Source organism: Chrysochloris asiatica, unplaced genomic scaffold (assembly GCF_000296735.1).
Source record: "Chrysochloris asiatica unplaced genomic scaffold, ChrAsi1.0 scaffold00228, whole genome shotgun sequence".
Classification (NCBI taxonomy): Eukaryota; Metazoa; Chordata; class Mammalia; order Afrosoricida; family Chrysochloridae; genus Chrysochloris; species Chrysochloris asiatica.
The window spans coordinates 1,156,374-1,176,285 of record NW_006408746.1 but is presented as its reverse complement, the minus strand read 5'-3'; the positions used below and the strand labels follow the sequence as shown (position 1 = coordinate 1,176,285).

Here is a 19,912-nt window from a genome sequence, read left to right as displayed (position 1 = left end):
TCAACTCCTGGTGGCTTGTTCTTTGCCAATTCCTTCAATGCACTTTGGACTTCCTCCCTGAGTATCATTGGCTCTTGTTCATATGGTACCTCTTGAAATGGCTGAACATTAACCATTTCCTTTTGGTACAATGACTCTGGGTATTCCTTCCATCTTTTCTTGATGCATTCTGCATTATTCAATAATTTGACCAGAGACTCTTTCAATAACGGAAGTCGAGGCTTGAATTGTTTCTTCAGTTCTCCCAGGTTGAGTAATGCTGGGGGGGCTAGCAAGAAGTGACTGGCTTACAAGCTTTCAAGAGGGAGACTAGTTCTAGATGGTGTGGGGGAAGGTAGAATCTCCACTGAGTGGTTTCTAACCTGTCTGGACAGGGCCAATGACAAGAGATGAGGATAAGACTCTAGTGGTTCAACAGTGAATAACTGTTATCAGGATTGACTCTGAGTGTTGCAAACGTAAAGATAGACATTATATAACAAAAGAAGGGGAGTTCTTGATTTTGCAGTCCAGGAGTGGAGGTCCCTGGGACCATCAAGAGTGAAGGGGGGCATGCGGGACCCTGTCCACAGAAGCAGTGATGCCAGACATGTAAGCAGAGATGTAGATGTGGAGAACGGAGTGGCTGGGGACTCTGGACTCAGGTAGAGAGAAGGGCTGTGTGCTACTGGCAAGGGGGTAGGCTTCCAGGATGTACCCTTGGGTTGTTTGATGATGCACGGAGGGGACTGTAATCATTGTAATGAAAGGAAATACGATAGAATGGATGTAAAACTAATGTTCTCCTATGTAAACATTAGTTCAGTCAGAACTGACTATCAGTTCACAACAAAAACTTTTTAAAAAAGATAAGCAGACCATCCTGGAGCAGCCAGAAGAACAGAAGATACTTCTTAAAAGAAAGACCACCAGGGAAAATCAAAAAACAATAACAGCAGTGTGACTATTACAAGAACAAGCAAGTTGTTCATTGGGGAGTCACCAAGGCAAACAACAAAGTCCCCCTGAGGGCAAACCCACTTCCAAGACTGAAATTTAAAGGGACTACATAAGCAGACATGTAATCTTGTTGGTGACGATGTTGCTCTACTGGTAAGGGGAAGAAGGGGAAAAACAGCAATGAAGCTGTGAGCCAAGTCCGACCACGTTCAATAGACTCCTGTCAACCTTGATCATGACCTGGGTGGCCAGCAGTATAGTGAGACCTGGGCACTCCTGAGCCCATGGACAGGGACATAGTCACAGAGGACTAGAGCGGAGAGTGAAGTGTCCAGCTGGGTAGATGCACAGAATGCCCATACTTGCAGATAGTACCCATTTGACCTAGCTTCAATGTCTGGATGATCAGAACCTGACTAGACAAAAAAAGAAAGGAAAAAAAAAAAGAGTAATCTGCTACAATTTGATGAACTTGACCTATATTTATGGATGCAAGAGCTTAAAAGAGGGAACCAATCTTTATAGCAAGGATTATTCCCACCCCTCTGCACAGAAGATTGACAGGGATGGGAAATTTAGATATTAGGTACCCAAAATGGGGGATAGGGGGCCTACAAGGCATGAAGTGACATGCTTCCAAGTTTTCAAGAGGGAGCTTAGTTTCAAAGGGTGCGGAGGAAGGCAGAATATCCATTGGGTGGTTTCCAACCTGTCTAGAAGGGACTGGTGAAAGAAGATGTGGATAAGCCAATGTAACTGAAGGAAGAAGTCCAAGGTGCATGGAAGGAATTGGCAAAAAACAAGGCATAAGGAATTGATGGAAGACAAACTGAAATCTTTCAAGAAAGTGAGGTGGCACAGGAGGCACTCACTCATCTCTGCCAAGAAATTTGGAAGACAACTATCTGGCCAACCCATTGAAGAGATCCGTATTTGTACCCATTCCAAAGAGAGGTGACCCAACAGAATGTAGAAATCATCGGATTATCTTTGATATCCCATGTGAGTACAGTTTAACTAAAGATAATACAGCAATGGCTGTCAGCATACATTGATAGAGAACTTCCAGAGGTTCAAGCAAATTCAGAAGAGGACATGGAACAAGGGCTATCACTGCTGATGACCAATGGATACTGGCTGAATGCAGAGAATGCCAGAAAGATGTTTACCTGTGATTTATTGACTACACAAAAGCTTATGATTGTGTGGATCAAGACAAGGTATGGACAACATTGCAAAGTATGAGTACTCCAAACACTTAATTTTGCTTATGAGGAATCTGTACATGGACCAAGAGGCAGTTGTTCTACAGAACATGGTAACAATGAATGGTTTAAAATTAAGAAAGGTGTATAACAAGGTTGTATTCTTTCATCATACTTAGTCAACTTGTATGCTGAGCAAATAACATGAGAAGCTGGGTTATATGAAGAAAAACGTGCCATCAGGATTGGAGGAAGTTTCATTAACAACCTGTGATATGCAGATGATACAACCTTGCTTGTTGAAAGTAGAGGACTTAAAATACTTACTGATGAAGATCCAAGACCACAGCCTTCAATATGGACTGCATCTCAATGTAAAAAAAAAACCAAAAATCCTCACCACTGGACCAATAAATAATATTCTTATCAATGGAGAAAAGATTAAAGTTGTCGAGGACTTCATTCTTCTTGAACCAACCATCAACACTTCATTCTTCTTGGATCAACCATCAACATAGAAGTCAAGAAATCAAAGGACGTACTGTATTAGGCAAATCTGCTGCACAAGACCTCTTTTAAAGTGTTGAAGAGCAAAGATGTCAGCTTGAAAACTAAGGTGCACCTGGCCCAACCAAGCCTTGATATTTTCAATAACCTCATATGCATGAGAAATCTGTATAATAAGGAAGACCGTAGATGGATTGATGCTTTTGAGTAATGCTGTTGGAGAATATTGAAAGTGTCATGGGCTGCCAAAAGAACAAACAGATCTGTGTTGGAAGAATTACAGCCCGAGCGCTCCTTGTAGGCCAAGACGGCCAAACTTCATCTCTCATACTTTGGATATATTGCCAGGAGGGACCAGTAACTGGAGAAGGAAACCATGTTTGGTAAGGTGGAGGGTCAACGAAAAAGAGGAAGATTCCCAGGAAGATGGATTGGCAAAGTGGTAGCATCAATGGGCTCAAGCGTGACAACTTTGAGGTTGGCCCAGGACAGGCAGTGTTTTGTTCTGTTATGCATAGGGTATGTGTTGGTACCAACTTGATGGCACCTAACTACAACGATAAAGTAATACAGCAATGGCTGCCAGCAGACATCAAAAGCTCATAGATATGATAAAAAAGATCTTTGTATTGACCAAAGGATTACCTTCTCTCCTTGTTTGACATGGCAATTATTCGTATTTCTTCTAGAAATTTGTAAGGATCAAATCTATTTGAGGTAAAGTGTATCTACAAAGTCCATTTAGTCACATATGTTACAGACTTTTTCCAAAAACTATTTTGTGTTAAAGATTCAACTTTCTTGAAACTTGCAATATAGGTAACTGAATAAAATTTAAGACTTGTTTTCCTAAAAGAAAATCCTCAAAACTGGACCAATAAATAAAAACATGATAAATGGAGAAAAGACTGAAATTGTTAAAGACTTCATTTTTGTTTTGTTTTGTTTTTATTGTGAATTATGTGGTGGTTTACATGGGAGAACATTAGCTTTACATTCATCCTATCATATTTCATTTCATCGCAATGATTACAATCCCCTCCATGCACCATCAAATAATGAAAGGATAAAGACAACATTTTTCTTGGATCCACAATCAATGCTCATGGAAGCATCAGTCAAAAATCAAATTACTTATTGCATTAGTCCAATCTGCTACAAAAGACTTATTGAAAGTGCTTAAGAGCAAAGATGTCAGTTTGAGAATTAAGGTGTACTGATCCAAGCCATGAAAGTTTCAACTGCCTCATATGCATGTGAATGTTGGACAATGAATAAGGAAGACTGTATAAGAATGGATCCATTTAAATTAAAGTGTTTAAAAAAATGACCAGGGAATGCCAGAAGCACAAACAAATCTGTCTTTGAAGATGGAGAGCTAAAATATTCCTTAGAAATAAGAATGATGAGACTTCATTCATCTCTTGTACTTTGGACATATTGCCAAGAAAAATCAGTCCCTGAAGAAGAATATCATGCATTCCATGTAATCAGAGCCACTCAGAGGTTTTGAGTACTGGGAAGAAACTATACAAACAATATCCAAATCTGCAAAGTTGACCCTGGCTAGTCCTGGACTGTGCTCACTAAGTGAGGGGGTTGAACAGATGCATGGGATAGAGAAGAAAATGGGGAGATGGGGTAAGAAAGGAAGCAGGCAATTTGTGTGGGTTTGCTGGATGAAACATGACCATTTTGAATATTCTTAGGCAGCTGTGAAGGTTAAGAGGCCAGTAGGTGGTTTACCCTACCACTTATTGGTGGAGAGAAATTTTAATTTTGTGTTGTCCAAGCTTTTTTTTTTTTTTTTTTTGCTTGTTTGTATTCTTATTACTTGCATGACATGACAGGAGATAGGAGCTGTGCCCATACAGCCAAGCCATAGCAGTGCCCTCTACAACCCACTAATTGGGAAAGATTCAGTGCACTAGAGCAGTGACTACAACCACCATCAGCTAAATCCACTATGAACAGTGAACAGAGAAGCTCATCTCTAATCACACCAACCAGGAGGAAACTGGTGAGTGCCTAAGACTATACCAACATATGTTCATCAATTTAACATAAACACAACAACACCACGATTCCTAAAATGCAACAGAAAATTTCTATTCACATGAAGAAACAAGACAGAGTAGCAAAAACAAATGACCAGGAGAGCTAAAAATGCTTTTGAGGGAGAACTGGTACTGGAACTACCTGAAAAACAATTCAGGAGAATGACATTGAAGTACATCCAAAATGATACTGATGAAAAGAAGGAAAACTTCAGAAAAGCATTACAAGAATCATAAAACAAAATAGATACAGTATTGGAGTCAATACAAAACTTGCAAACAGAAATCTAGAAGATCAATACTAAGATACAAGAAATGGGCATTACACTAAAAGGGCAAAGAAGTAGAACACAATCATGGAAGCCAGAATTAAAGAACTTGAAGATGAATCTCTCAACACTGGTTAAGATAAAAGAACAATCAGAAAAAGGAATGAAAAAAAAAAAAAAAAAAAATCAAAAGAAAGCCTAAGACACATGCAGGACAACTGGAAGAGAAACAATCTAAGGGTGACTGGAATTCCAGAACAGGAAGAGACAAAATCATATGTTAGGCCACAAAGCAAGTCTTAATATATTGAAAAACATCTAACACTAGAAACGATCTTTTAAGATCACAATGCTACAAAATTAGGTCTATCAGAAAAACAAGGAAACAAAATCAAATACATGGAAACTGAATAACATCCTGCTTAAAAGCCACTGGATAATGGAACCAATTAAAAAAAAAAAAATTACAAATTTTCTTGAAGCAAATGAGGATGAAAACATAACATACCAAAACTTTTAGGACACAGCAAAAATCAGTGAAGAGAGAGAAATTTATAGCAATTAATGCAAATATATAAGAAAAAAACAAACAACCCACCTCAAGCCACATCAACACAACATCCCCAATAATTAGAAAGTGATAAGCAAAATAAGCCTACAGTTATCAGAAGAAATAATAAAGATTAAAGTACAAATTTATGAATCTGAAAACAGAAACACAATAGAAATAATCATCAAGAAGCTGTTTTGAAAGAATTAATAAAACTGACAAACCATTGGGTAATTTAACAAAAGAGGGATAAGACCTAAACAACATGCATAAGAAAAGATACAGTGAAGTTACAAGAGAATCAAGGGAAATAAAAAGGATAATAAAAAAATACTATGGGAAAAATAAAAGAATTCTATGAAGACATGCAATCCCATAAATTTGAAAATCTAGAAGAAATGGGTAGATATTTAGAAAAATACAACCTATTTAAAATAACACAGAGAAAGACAAAAAAGTTGAACAGACGTATAAAAAAAATGAATAAATTGATCAGGTCATTAAAAAACTCCCCACCTCCAAAAAACTCCAAGCCCAGATGACTTTACTGGTGAATTTTAGGAAACATTAATATAAGAGTTGATGTCACTTTTATACTAAAACTATTCCAAAACATAGAAAAGGATGGAAAACTCCCCAAAACATTTTATGAAGCAAACACACCCTCATAACAAAACACTGCCAAGGACATCACTAAAAATGAAAATTATAGACCAATTATCCCTCATGAACACAGATGCAAAAATTCTCAACAAAATCCTAGACAACATAATTCAACATCATATTAAAAAAATAATAGATCATGAATAAGTGAAATTCATGCCAGGAATGCAATAATGGTTCAATATTAGAAAAACAATCAATGTAATCCACCATATATATATATATATATATATAAAAGGAAAAGACCTACATGACTTTATCAATTGATAAAGAAAAGGCAAGACAAAACCCAAAAACAATTCTAGATAACAATAATTTAATAAAAAAACTCAGCAAAGTAGGAATTAAAGAGAAATTCCTCAACATAATTAAGAGCATATATACACGATGAACTTGACATATAATTATGGATGTAATAGCTCCAAATACCAATCAAGAGGGAAGGAGGATCATACATAGGCCCTCTGTATGGGCAACTTAGACATTGGCTACCTAAAATGTGGGGTCTTTATAAAGGCATGAAGAGACTGGCTTACAAGTTTTCAAGAGGGAGTTTACCTTCAGAGTGCGGGGGAAGGTAAAATCCCCGATGAATAGCTTTCATCTTGTCTAACAGGTTTGGTGAAAGGAGATGGGGATAAGATTCTTATGATTCAATAGTGAATAACTGTTATCATGACTAATAGTCACAACTGTAAAGGTAGAAGTTTCATAACATAAAGTGGGGAGTAGTTAATCTTGATGGGATAAAAATTGAAATCTTTCAAGAAAGTGAGGCAGCACAAGTACTCACTCATCTCTGCCAAGAAACTTGGAAGACAACTATATGGCCGACTTATTGGAAGAGATCCATATTTGTGCCCATTCCAAAGAGAGGTGACCCAATGGAATGCGGAAATCATCGGACAATCTCTTTGTTAAGGGGAAAAATAGAAACAGCTACAATCATATATTGACAGAAAACTTCCAGAGGTTCAAGCTGGAACGAGAGATATCATTGATGATGTTCGATGGATCTTGGCTGAAAGCAGAGAATATCAGAGAATATCAAAGCAACCCTATGCACAACAGAACGAAACACTGCTCGGTCTTGGGCCAACCTCAGAGCTGCTGCCATGCTAGAGACCATTGATGTTGCCACTTTCCCAATCCATCTCCATGGGGGTCTTCCTCTTTTTCTCTGACCCTCTACCTTACCAAACATGATATCCTTCTCCAGAGTTTGGTCCCTTCTGACAAAAGGTACAAAGTATGAGAAATGAAGTCTGGCCATCCTGGCCACTAAGGAGCACTCTGGCTGCACTTCATCCAAGACAGATCTGATGGTTCTTTTGGCAGCCTATGGTACTATCAATATTCTCCTCAAACACCGTAACTCAGATGCATCAATTCTTCTACTGTCTAGCTTTCTCATGCATATGAGGTTACTGAAAATACCATGGCTTGGTCAGGCATACCTGACTCCTCAAGCTGACATCTTTACTCTTCAACACTTTAAAAAGGTCTTGTGCAGCAGATTTGCCTAATAGAATACGTCATTTGATTTCTTGACTGCTGCTTCCATGAGTGTTGATAGTTGATCCAAGAAGAATGAAGTCCTTGACAACTTCAATCTTTTTTCCGTTGATAAGAATGTTCTTTATTGGTCCAGTGGTGAGGATTTTTGTTTTCTTTGCATTGAGATGCAATACATACCGAAGGCTGTGGTCTTGGATCTTCAGTAATTATTTTAAGTTCTCTTAACATAGATGCACATCACAGGCTGTTAATGAGTCTTCCTCCAATCCTGATGCCACATTTTTCTTCATATAATCTATAGCTTCTTGGATTATTTGCTCAACATACATGCTGAGTAACTATGGTGAAAGAATACAGCTCTGTCGCACACGTTTCTTAATTTTAAACCATTTAGTGTTTCCATGTTATGTTTGAACAACTGCCTCTTAGTCCATGTACAGATTCCTCATGAGCACAATTAAGTGTTCTGGCATACTCATATTTCACAATGTTGTCCATACCTTGTCATAATCCACACAACTGAAAGCCTTTGCATAGTCAATAAAGCACAGGTAAACATCTTTCTGGTATTCTCTGCTTTCAGCCAAGATCCATTGGACGTCAGCAATGATAACCCTCGTTCCATGTCTTCTTCTGAATGCGGCTTGAACTGGAAGCTCTCTGTCAATGTATGCTTGTAGCCGTTGCTGTTACCTTTAGTAAAACTTTACTTGCATGGGATAGCAAAGATATTGTTTGATGATTTCTGCATTCTCTTGAGTCACCTCTCTTTGGAATGGGCACAAATATGGATCTCTTCCAATCAGTCGGCCAGATAGTTGTCTTCCAAATGTCTTGGCAGAGATGAGTGAGTGCCTCCTGTGAGGCAACTTTCTTGCAAGATTTCAATTTTGATTCCATCAATTCCTGGTGCCTTGTTCTTTGCCAATTCCTTCAATGCATCGTGGACTTCCTCTTTCAGTATCACTGGCTCTTGATCATATGCTATCTCTTGAAACAGTTCATCAACCGTTTCCTTTTGGTACAGTGACTGTGTATTCCTTCCATCTTCTTTTGATGCTTTCTGTATTATTCAATAACTTGCCCAGAGAATCCTTCAATAACGAAAGTTGAGGCTTGAATTTTTCTTTAGTTATCCCAGCTTGAGAAATGCTGAGCGTGTTCTTCCTTTTGGGTTTTCTGACTCCAGATCTTTGCACATTTTGTTACAATATTTGACTTTGTCTTCTCAAGCTGAACTTTGAAATTTACTGTTCAGCTCTTGTACCTCCTCATCTCCTCCATTTGTTTTAGCATCTCTGTGCTGGAGAGCAAGTTTCAGACTCTCTTCGGACATCCATTTTGACCTCTTCCTTCTTTCTTGTCTTCTTAATGACTTTTTGCTCTCTTCATGTATGATGTTCTTGATGTCATCCCACAACTCTTCTGGTCTTCGGTCTTTAGTGTTTAATGTATCAAATCTGTTCTTCAGATGATCTCTGAATTCAGGTGGGATATATTCAAGGTCATTATTTCAGCTCTCATGGACTTGTTTTCATTTTCTTCAGCTTCAGTCTGAACTTGCATATGAGCAATTGATGGTCTGTTCCACAGTCTGCCCTTGGCCTTGTTTTCACTGATGATATGGAGCTTTTTTATCATCTCTTTTCACAGATGTAAATAAATTTGATTTCTGTGTATTCTATCTGATTAGGTCCATGTGTATAATTGTCTCTTATGCTGTCTAAAGGTATCTTTAGACAAATGAACAAATCACTGGTTTTGCAGAATTCGATCATGCATTCTCCAGCATCATTTCTATCGCCAAGGACATATTTTCCAAGTACTTATCTTCCGCTTTGTTTCCAACCTTTGAATTCCAATCACCAGTAATGATCAATGCATCTTGATTGCATGTTTGTTCAATTTCAGATGGAAAAAGTTGGTAAAATTCTTCTATTTCATCCCTACTGGTAAAGGAGGGGAAAGAAAACTATTTATGTGGTTGACTGTCTTGTGAATATTGCCTACTACTGTAAAATAGACTTTTTTTTTTAGCCAGCAACTTTTATAAGAACTGTTACATATACTATTCTCAAGGCACATCTGATATTTTTATAACACAGTAGGTGTCAAAGTATGTTTGACATGTGATATCTTCAGGATTCCTCTCCTTTCTGAATTCTAAGTGTAGGAACTGAAAGTGTGATGTAAAGACTGGCAATCCATATTCTATCTTTGGCAAGCAGTACAAGCACTATTGTAAAATGTAATGCAAAAGAATTGTAAACTAGGAACTTCTTCAGTTTATGAAACACCACTCAGGATTGCTGCTTCTTAAATATTTTCTTCTTTTAAGGTATTAATCTTTTCTTCTCCTGAAGTACGCTGTAGCTTAGAAATTTTATCGTGAGAAGCACTAGTTGGGCCACTTATTGCCTTTTCTGAAGGACCATGGTCTTCAATCACATTTTTTTTTTGCCATTTCTTTGTTGTTTTTAGGCAAAGTATCCCCTTGGGAGGTTTCTTTGTTTTCTCTGAGACTCAGCTCTAGAAATAGAATCTGCAACTGTGACTAGCCCATTTTCATTAACTGAAGCTGTATCAGATTCAGTCATCCCATCCATCAGAATAGTATCTTCATCAGTCCTTGGTCTATGAGACCACCTATGACGGTTAGTACTGTGATAAGATTCACTGGCATCAGTGTCTGCAGTCTGATCTGATTCTGTATTATCAAGTAAGCTGTATGAATTGCTTTCTGGATCTTTGAGCACAAAACTTATGGAAGATTTGTCACCATGTGGTCCACCACGACCTCGACCCCTTGAAACACTTCTGCCTCTTCCTCCTGGGTGTCTCCTGCTATCACGTTGATGTCAGTTCTCATGATCATCTTCTCCTGCCAATGACCAATCACTAAGTTCACCTTTTCGCTCCGATTCTGTTTCAAAGGGATCACACAGCTTAGAGTTTGTACTATAACTGGAGGTGTAATTAGGGCCCCCAACGACCTCTACCTCACCCACTATAAAACCTAGAACCAATCTGTCACAGCTATTCATCAATCTGTAGGCATTCCATTCTTAGCTGTTCTACTTCCTTCAGGTAAGCAATATGATATTCTAAAAGAACTTGCACATTTCCAATGCTTTATTTAGTGCCATCAAACATAAATGGAACCATTCCATCTTCTCTAGGCAGTTTATTTTCATTGTCTCCTTCAATTCTCACCCGAACCACACCAGATTTGTCCACTATTTCTTGTATAACTTTGCCATTTTTCCCAATTACTTTTCCAACAAGATTCCTAGGAACCTGAATAAAATCCTCCACAAATTCCAAGAAACCTCTAGTCTTTTTTATGGCATCAGCACTCTCTCCATAGATTCTAAATGTTCTGTTTTCTTCCTCTAGTTCCTGTAACTCCAGGAACCTTCCTAGCTTGCTGGATATTACTACCATGTGTTCCTATTGCCAGGCCCATAAATCTTCTCTCACAACAAATTCCTCAGGAAAAGCTGCTGCAAGCTGTTTTGTGCATTCTAAATGTTTTGTGGCTGCTTCATTTCTGGACATATGCATTAACTTTGTACGAATACTTCGCAAGTGCATGTCACTTAAAATATTTACTTTCTTCACAGCTGCTTCACTGGCAGACAGTATGATTAGCTATGTGGTTTCTGGAGGGTAAAAAATTCTGCATGCTCCTACCACTTTCTTAAAATCTTTATGTGCATTTTCATTAGCACACGCCTCTCTCAAATCCTCAGGAACATCCACTGTGCATTTAAAGAAAGTTTTTTTTTTTTTTTTTGACAATTTTGATTGACAGGTTGAAGTGGTTCAAATGTGACAATTTCATTGTAAGTAGCATCACAAGCAGCCTACTCAGTGACATAAAATTATTCTTTCACCATTCTAACTTTAGCCAACCACCATCCACATGGTTCTTGGTCATTTGTTCTTGAATAAACTTAATCAAAGTCCAGTGGATTCTATTTTAGTTTTTGAGTTTCTCTTAGAAGCTGAAGTAACCATTCTTAAGGATTGCTTTTTCATGACTTTTATTCTTTTTCAGAGGTTTTCTCTACTTCATCTCCTTCACTAATTTCTTTTTTTATATCAGGTGGCGGTGGTAACCGTACTTCATTAAATGGAGCTTGGCATTCTGCCTGCCAATTATTTTCAAAAACAACTGTGAACAACTTTGATAAATCCCTTGTAGAAAGCCCTGTTGGAGCTGAGAACCTCCACTGTCAGCTCCACCATGTTGGAACCACAAAGTCCACTGGGAAGAGATTCTAGAAACTTTCCAACCAGAAGGGTGAATGGAGGAGGGGGGAGGGGCACAACGGAGGTGGGGGAGGAGAGGGGGAAGCAGGGCAGGGATGGGATCCCCTGCACTCTTGGAGTCTCACCACATGGTGCCGACTCTCAATAGGATCCCTGTACTCCTTACACATCACTACTGCGGGCTCTGCCCACTTGTCTCCGGGCACAATCGCCCAGACCTTTGCTGACCCACGCCGGTGTCACCACATAAAATAGACATTTATATGTGATAGAAATAAATACTGGGAACTGTAATTACAGAAAGCTTGTAAGCCCATCTTCAGCCTATAACTTACAGAATTTGCTAAACAGGAAATTAAACTAGGCTTCTCGTTAAGCCTTTGTAGACTTTGGGGCCTTAGGTGGAATCCTAAGCCCCACCCAGGACCTACTGAATTATTGGGACATTCCCACTTGAGAAAACATGTAGATGTAGATAATTCAAAACTGCTGGGAGAACGGAAGATTCTTATTGAAAGAAAGACCTGCATAAAAACTGTTTGGCTTTTTTAATATTAAGCAAGCTGTTTGTTTTGGAGGCATTAAAGCAAGAAAGGTCAGTCCATCAAGGAAAACCCCCTTCTTGCACTGAAACTCAAAGGGAACCCACGAGCAGTCTAGTATGCTCACTGGTGACCACCTGGGTCTACTTGTGAGTGGAAGTTGGTGAAATGCAGCAATGAAGACATGATCCATTGATACCTGAGAGAGAGAAAAGTAAAGGATGCTGGTCTGAAGATTAGGAAGATGTGTGAACTCCCAAGCCCATGGGCACTGACCTAGCCACTGGGGGCTAGAACTGAGAGTGAAGTGTTCAGCTGGTCTGAAATGCAGCAAGGCATACGTGAACTACCACACTTGCAGCTTAGTACCCATTTGACATACCTTGGATGGCTACCGAACCAGAACTCAACCAATGAAGATAAAGATGCTTGATAATGTGAACAAATGTAAATTCCTACTTTAATGAACTGGACCTTTCTTATGGATGCAGTTGCTTAAAATTTCAACCAGAATGGAAGGATTCTTTATATCAAAGAACAAGGTTGTTTCCTCAGTGCACTGAGTTGATAAGGAGTCTAGACATTGACAATCAAAAATGGGAAGCTATAAAAAGCTATAAAGGAACAAAGAGGCTGGCTGACAAGCTTTCATGAGTGTGCTTAAGTTTTAGAATGAGGCAAGTAAGGTAGAATTCCCACTGAACAATTTTCCTCTTCTCCAGATGAATCTTGTGGGGGGGGGGGGGGGGGGACACGACACAATGCTGATAGGATTTTATGATTCAATTGTGAGTAACTGTTTGCAGGAGCAATTGTGGTTGTCACAACTATAATTGTAGAAGTCAGTGTAACTAAAAGGGAGAGCAGTTAATCTTTAATTTGGAAACAGACGCTCCCAGGACCATCAAGAAGAAAGATGGTGGAACATAAGATCCTACCTAGAAAAGCAACAACAGCAGAATCAGTGGTAGAAGTGATGGCACAGAGAGACAGAGAGCAGATGTGGACTCTAGGCCCACAGACAAGTAAAGTTATGTGTCTGCAGGCAGGAGACTGGCTTGCAGAATATGCCCTTAGGACATTTAAATGAGTTTCTTGTTTTGCATTTGTACATCAAATATTTTTGCTTTGTTCATTTGTGAAAAATAAGATATAACATGGAAGGCACAGGGAGGAAGTAGGATAACTGTTATTACAGGGACAGGGTTGTAATTATTGAGGTAAAACAAAGCATTTGTTGAATGTAAAGGTGATGATCTTGTCTGTAAACCTTGACTCAATTCACAATAAAAAGTTTAAAAACTTTCCTTTTTCTTTTAGTATTTGAAGTAATAAAAATCAAAGACTGGAGTAAAATTTCAGGAAAGTATTCATTCTATACTGCTTTAATCAGCACGCCCTTCCCCACAGCTACTTTGCTCTTAATTATGATAAAACCAAGTTTCTTCTTTATCCTAATCTGGACTGTCCTCTAGTCTAACCAGTTGCCATCAAGACAGTTCTGACTTAGGGTGATCCAATATGTGATAAGAGTAGACATTGATCCGTTGTATTTGCAGTGGCTGATTTTTATGAAGTAGATTGGCAGGTCTTTCTTCCACAGTGCCTCCTGGTTGACTTGAATCTCCTATTTTTTATTTAGCAACTGAGCGTGTTAACTGTTTTTACCACTCAACAAGGACTCCTGTTATATAGTCCAGACTACACATAAAAAAGTAACTCTTGATGGAAGTTAATAAATTAGATTTCCAATATTAACTAATCTCATGTGAATCTAGATGGTAAAAACTATTTTTTACATAATAATGAATACAAACTAGAGCTAGGCAATTAAAAAGAAAAGGCAGTCTCCATGAATTTAAACTCTTCATAATAAAGATAATTATTGTAGCATTAATAAGTAACAAAAGGCTTGAACAAAAGAAGGGATATATGAAAGACACATTTGCTATATTAAAGGGAGGAACCCTCGTAGGGTAGGATTATGAGCTGGGCTGCAAACAAGGTCAGCCTTTAGAATCTACCAGTTAATTCACAGGCGAAAGATGAGGCTTTGTGATCCTGTTTAAATGTACAGCCTCGGAAACTCTACTACACACGGTCACTATGAGTCAGAACCAATTCCACGGCACACTACTACCACCATCATATTAAAAGGAAGAGACTTGCTGTGGTGCTGCTGTAGGAGAAGCACAACACTGCTAACCACAAAGTCAGTGGTTTAAACCCACCAGCCACTCCTTGGAAACCCTATACAGGGTTCCTATAAGTCAGAACTCACTTGATGGCACTTAACAACAACAATATATTAAAGGGAAGGAGTACCTGTAGCATAGTGGATTATGAGTTGGGTTGCTAACCTGAAGATCAGCAGTTCAAACCCACATGCTGTTCCGCAGGAGAAAGATAAGACTTTTATTAAGATTTATAGCTTCGGAAACCCTATTCATGGTCACTATGAGTCTCAACTGACTTGATGGCACCCAACAATAAATACAAAAGGGGAGGGATGCGTGGATAACAAAAAGAACATTAGTATAACAAATAGGTAAAGACTGTAAGAGTGGAAACTCTTTTCACTCTTTTACTACTTAGGTTCCAAGTAGTAACTTTTCAGACTGGCAAGTTTATCAAAAATTAAGATTAGATTAAAAATAAATAAATTTTTGTCCACATAATTTTAATGATCATTTTGATCATTGAAATCATACAGCCAAACAATATATTTAAATACCTGCATGGGAGGGAGGAAAATGGGAATTAGTGAGTGCATTTACAAATTTCAGCCCAGTCTAGCTACAATTATACCTGGGTCTGGTCATCCATCTATAACTATATAGTGTCATTTCAAGTATACTATGCTACCTACTAGTTATGAATCTTCTCCCAATTCTGGTGCTATATAGAACTGTCTTTAAACTGATACAACAAAATTGCATGCCTTGTTTTTAGTTTTTTCTATTTTATTTTCAAACATTTTAAACTTATAATTCTTTATAAGCAAAATCCAGATAGACTTTTTTTTTAAATTCTTACAGACTTGGAATACATTAATAACAAATTACAAATTTTAGAAGAATTCATCTTCATTTTAGTACAAAGCTTACTCAGAAATGACAGGAGATAGCTATTTACAAGCAAAAGTGACTATACCAAACGATTTTATGCAGTTTATTTATAATCAAAATGAAGATTTGTCTTTCCCTCAATTTATTCAACTATGTAAGAAGCCTTAAACTGTTTTATGTATTTTAAATATTTTATTTTAATACCTTTTAAACTTACTCTTTAAATCAATGAAAAATATCCTTTTCTGGTTGTTTTATAAGGTTCTATAGACAATAAATACTGTATTTCTTTCTCAAATCATACAAAAGATACAATGATAAGGATTATGCTAGATTTTAAAATTATATAAGAACAGAATTCCTACCAATCTAAAATGCATGTTTACAAAGTCTAAGAAATTTGTAGTTACATTTTCCTTAAAACAAAGCAAATCTCTAAATTAGTAGGAAATACATACTTTAGGGATGGATGATTCTTACAAAAAGCTTATTCAAAACAAATATGAATTTCATCACACAATAACAAACCTTGCCTTGTTGCATTGAACAGTCTACACATCCTACTTGAATATTTCCATGTTTAGCTCCTGGGATTATCTGTAATCTTTCAAAATCACTTCCCAGTATTACAATGTCACATCCAGATGCATAAGCCTAAAAAAAAGGAACAAAATAAAAGTGATAAAATTGTCAAGAAAATATAATTTTAAATAACATTAAATGCTATGCTAAAATGTTCCTTTTGAAAAAATTTATTTTACTTGGAAATATTTCCCTTACCTCCCATATACAATCAACCGGCAAAGCATAAACCAATTCTGACCATTTCTTTCATTTCCACTAAATGCTATAGCCCTTGTCTAAGACACCATCATCTCTTCTACACTCTGTATGCCTTCCTGCTTTCATTTTTGGGTCCTAATTCATTTCCACACAAAGACAAAAATAAGCATTTAGAGATATATATTACACCAAGTAATTTTTCCTGCATAAAATCCCTTGATAATTCCTCCACTGCACTTGGAATATAAACTCCTTACACTGAAGAAGGCTCTGCTTGATTGTTCTATTTCTCCAACTCTTTTCAAGTTACCCTATCCCTCTTTTTTTCCTTAAACTGCCTCCTTCTTTCTGTTCCCTGAGCATATCAATCTCTCTTTCTACCTCAAGGTGGCTTTTTGTGTGGCTAGATTTTGCCTGGCAAGCTTCTTGTCACCATTCAGGTCGCTGTTTCCTAATTACCCTCTCATTTGTTGTTGTTGTTATGTGCTGTGGAGTCAGTTCCAACTCATAGCGACCCTGTACAGGGTTTTCGAGGCTGTACATCTTTACCAGAGCAGAAAGCTTCATCTTTCTCCCATGGAACAGCTCGTAGTTTTGAACTGCTGACCTTGTAGTTCGCAGCCCGATTTGTAACCACTATGCTCCACTCATTCATTACTCATCATTATATTAAGATTTTATTTATTTCATGAGTATACTAGTATCATGATCTGTCAATACCACAATTATTGTCTTTTTCTATTACTGGAATCTAAGTTCCAAGAAAGTAGGATTGAAGTTTATTTCTTTGTTCTCTATCTTGTTGGGTCTGGCACACAGATGTGTAAAGTATTTAATTTCACAAAAACAGCTATTATAACTAAACAAATAAAAGGGACTAGATCAAGACTGCTTGAAATTAGCAGAACTCCTCAAACTAAAATTATCTTTTTTTTATCCCGCAACTCCCCCCACCTTCTCCTTTGATCATGAATGTGTTTTCCATTATAAGAAATGTAACTGTCCTATTAGGATTCACATATTAAAGGTTGGCTGACCTACAGTGTTATACTTTGATGATAAAATATCATTCACAAACTGCTTTTCATCCTCAGAAATTTTTTCAGTTGAAGTTTGAAGTAACTTTTTACTTTCTCACACTCTGCATGAGGGGGCTTCCATTATCTTTTACTTCCATTTTTCCAAGAACTATTTGAAACCCCCTAGTATACTTTATTTAATGTTGATAATGGACAGGAAGAATTTCGCGAAAAATGGCAAACATGGCAGATGCACTACACAGGCCCTCTACAACGAAAATACGAGAGACCAAATGAAACAGACACAGATAAAAATCGTGGAATCCTGAACATCAGAAGAAAGGTTGCAGAAGTGTAGTGAATGCATGCTTGGAGAATCTTGAGAACAGAACAAAACTCTAAAAACAAACTCAGAGATCTGGGAGGTCAGTCTATGATCAGGTAGATTACAGGACAAAACAGACTATACTAAATGGAGGGGAAAGATAATGGAATATAAGGTAACCTCAAACAAAATTAACACTTCACAACATACCAAAAATATGAAATGCAAGAACATGGAAAACAAAAAATCTTTGAAACATGGTGAAAGCAGAGCTGAGAGGACAATTTATTGAAATACATGCACACATCCAAAAAGAAGAGAGAACTAAAATTATTTTTTTTAGTTAACACAGCATCTACAACAATTAGAAACAGACCAAAAATGGAAATCTACAGTCACCAAAAGAAAAAAATTAATAAAGATTAGAGTACAAATAAACGATACAGAAAGCAGAAAAACTATAGAAAGAATCAACAGGACAAGAAGCTGGTTCTTTGAAAGAATTAACAAAATTAGCAGACCACTGGCAAATCTAACAAAAGAAAAGAGGTAGAAGACACAAATAACACGCATTAAAAACCACACGGGCGATGTCACAACAGAATCAAAAGAAATCAAAAGGATAATAACAGAATATTTCAAACAAATTTGAAAACTTAGAAGAGATGGATACATTTTTAGAAAAACATGACCTACCTAAACGTACACAGAGTGAAGTAGAAAACCTGAACAGAACCGTAACAAAAGAAGAAATTGATCAGGTCACCAAAAACCTACCAACCAAAAGAAGCCCAGGCCCAGAAGGCTTCACCGGTGAGTTCTATCAAGCATTCAGGGAACAACTCTCACCAATTCTACTCAAATTATTCCAGAAGCAAGCATAACCCTCATACCAAAACCAGGGAAGGACATCACTAAGAAAGAAAATTATAGACCAATATCCCTCATGAACATAGATGAAAAAATTCTCAACAAAATCCTAGCCAACTGAATCAATCCAGTAGCACAATAAAAAGAAAATACAACATGATCAAGTGGGATTCATATCAGGGATGCAAGGATGGTTCAACATCAGAAAAAAATCAACATCATCCACCATATAAATAAGAAAAAAAGAAGAGAACCATAAAAATAAAAAAAAGGAAAGACCCACATGACTATATCAATTAATGCAGAAAAGGCATTTGACAAAATACAACATCCATTCCTGATAAAAACACTCAACAAAGTAGGAATTGAAGGGAAATTCCTCAACATAATTAACAGTATATATACAAAACCAACAGCCTACATTACTCTCAATGGAGAGAAACTGAAAGCCTTCGCTCTGCAAACAGGAACCAGACAAGTATGCCGTTTGTCACCACTCCTATTCAATATTGTGCTGAAAGTCTTAGCGAGAGCTATACTGCAAGACAGGGAAATCCAAAACCCCAAAGACTCAGTAAAAAAGCTACTAGACCGCATTGGAAGATTCAGCAAAGTGGCAAGATATAAGACAAACACACAAAAATCAGTAGGATTCCTCTACACCAAAAATGACAGCACTGAAAAAGGGCATTAGGAAAGCAATACCATTTACAATATCCACCCAAAGGATGAAATATCTAGGAAAAAATGTAACCAGAGAAACAAAGGACTTATACAAAGAAAACTATAAAACACTACTACAAGAAACCAAAAGAGACTTACAAAAATGGAAGAATGTACCATTCTCCTGGATAGGAAGACTTAATATTGTGAAATGTCAATACTGCCCAAAGCAATTTACATATATAATGCAATCCCAATCCAGATTCCAACAACATTCTTCAGAGAGATGGAAAAAACAATTACAAACTTTATATGGAAAGGAAAGAAACCCAGGATAAGCAAAACACTGCTTAAGAAGAATAAGGTTGGAGCCTGTCACACCCCGACCTCAAAATTTACTACACGGCTACAGTGGTCAAAACAGCTTGGTACTGGTAAAATGAAAGATACATAGATCAATGGTACAGAATCGAGAATCCAGAAGCGTAGTGGTTACGAATCGGGCTGCGAACCTTAAGGTCAGCGGTTCAAAACTACCAGCCGCTCCACGGGAGAAAGATAAGGCTTTCTACTCCCGTAAAGATTTACACCCTCAGAAACCCTGTACAGGGTCGCTATGGGTCAGAACCAACTCGATGGCACTTAACAACAACAACAAC

General features: G+C 37.5%; 1 protein-coding gene and 1 pseudogene across 1 annotated transcript in view; both read right to left on the bottom strand.

Annotated features, from left to right (window-relative positions):
* The window catches only part of DMXL1 (Dmx-like 1), a 280,448-nt gene that overhangs the window by 238,341 nt on the left and 22,195 nt on the right, over positions 1-19,912 (bottom strand). The window contains exon 2 of the mRNA XM_006873194.1: positions 16,122-16,247. Coding sequence (XP_006873256.1) covers positions 16,122-16,247 — 126 coding nt within the window. The remainder of the gene's footprint in view (positions 1-16,121; positions 16,248-19,912) is intronic.
* On the bottom strand, positions 9,995-11,959 carry LOC102838902 (annotated as a pseudogene).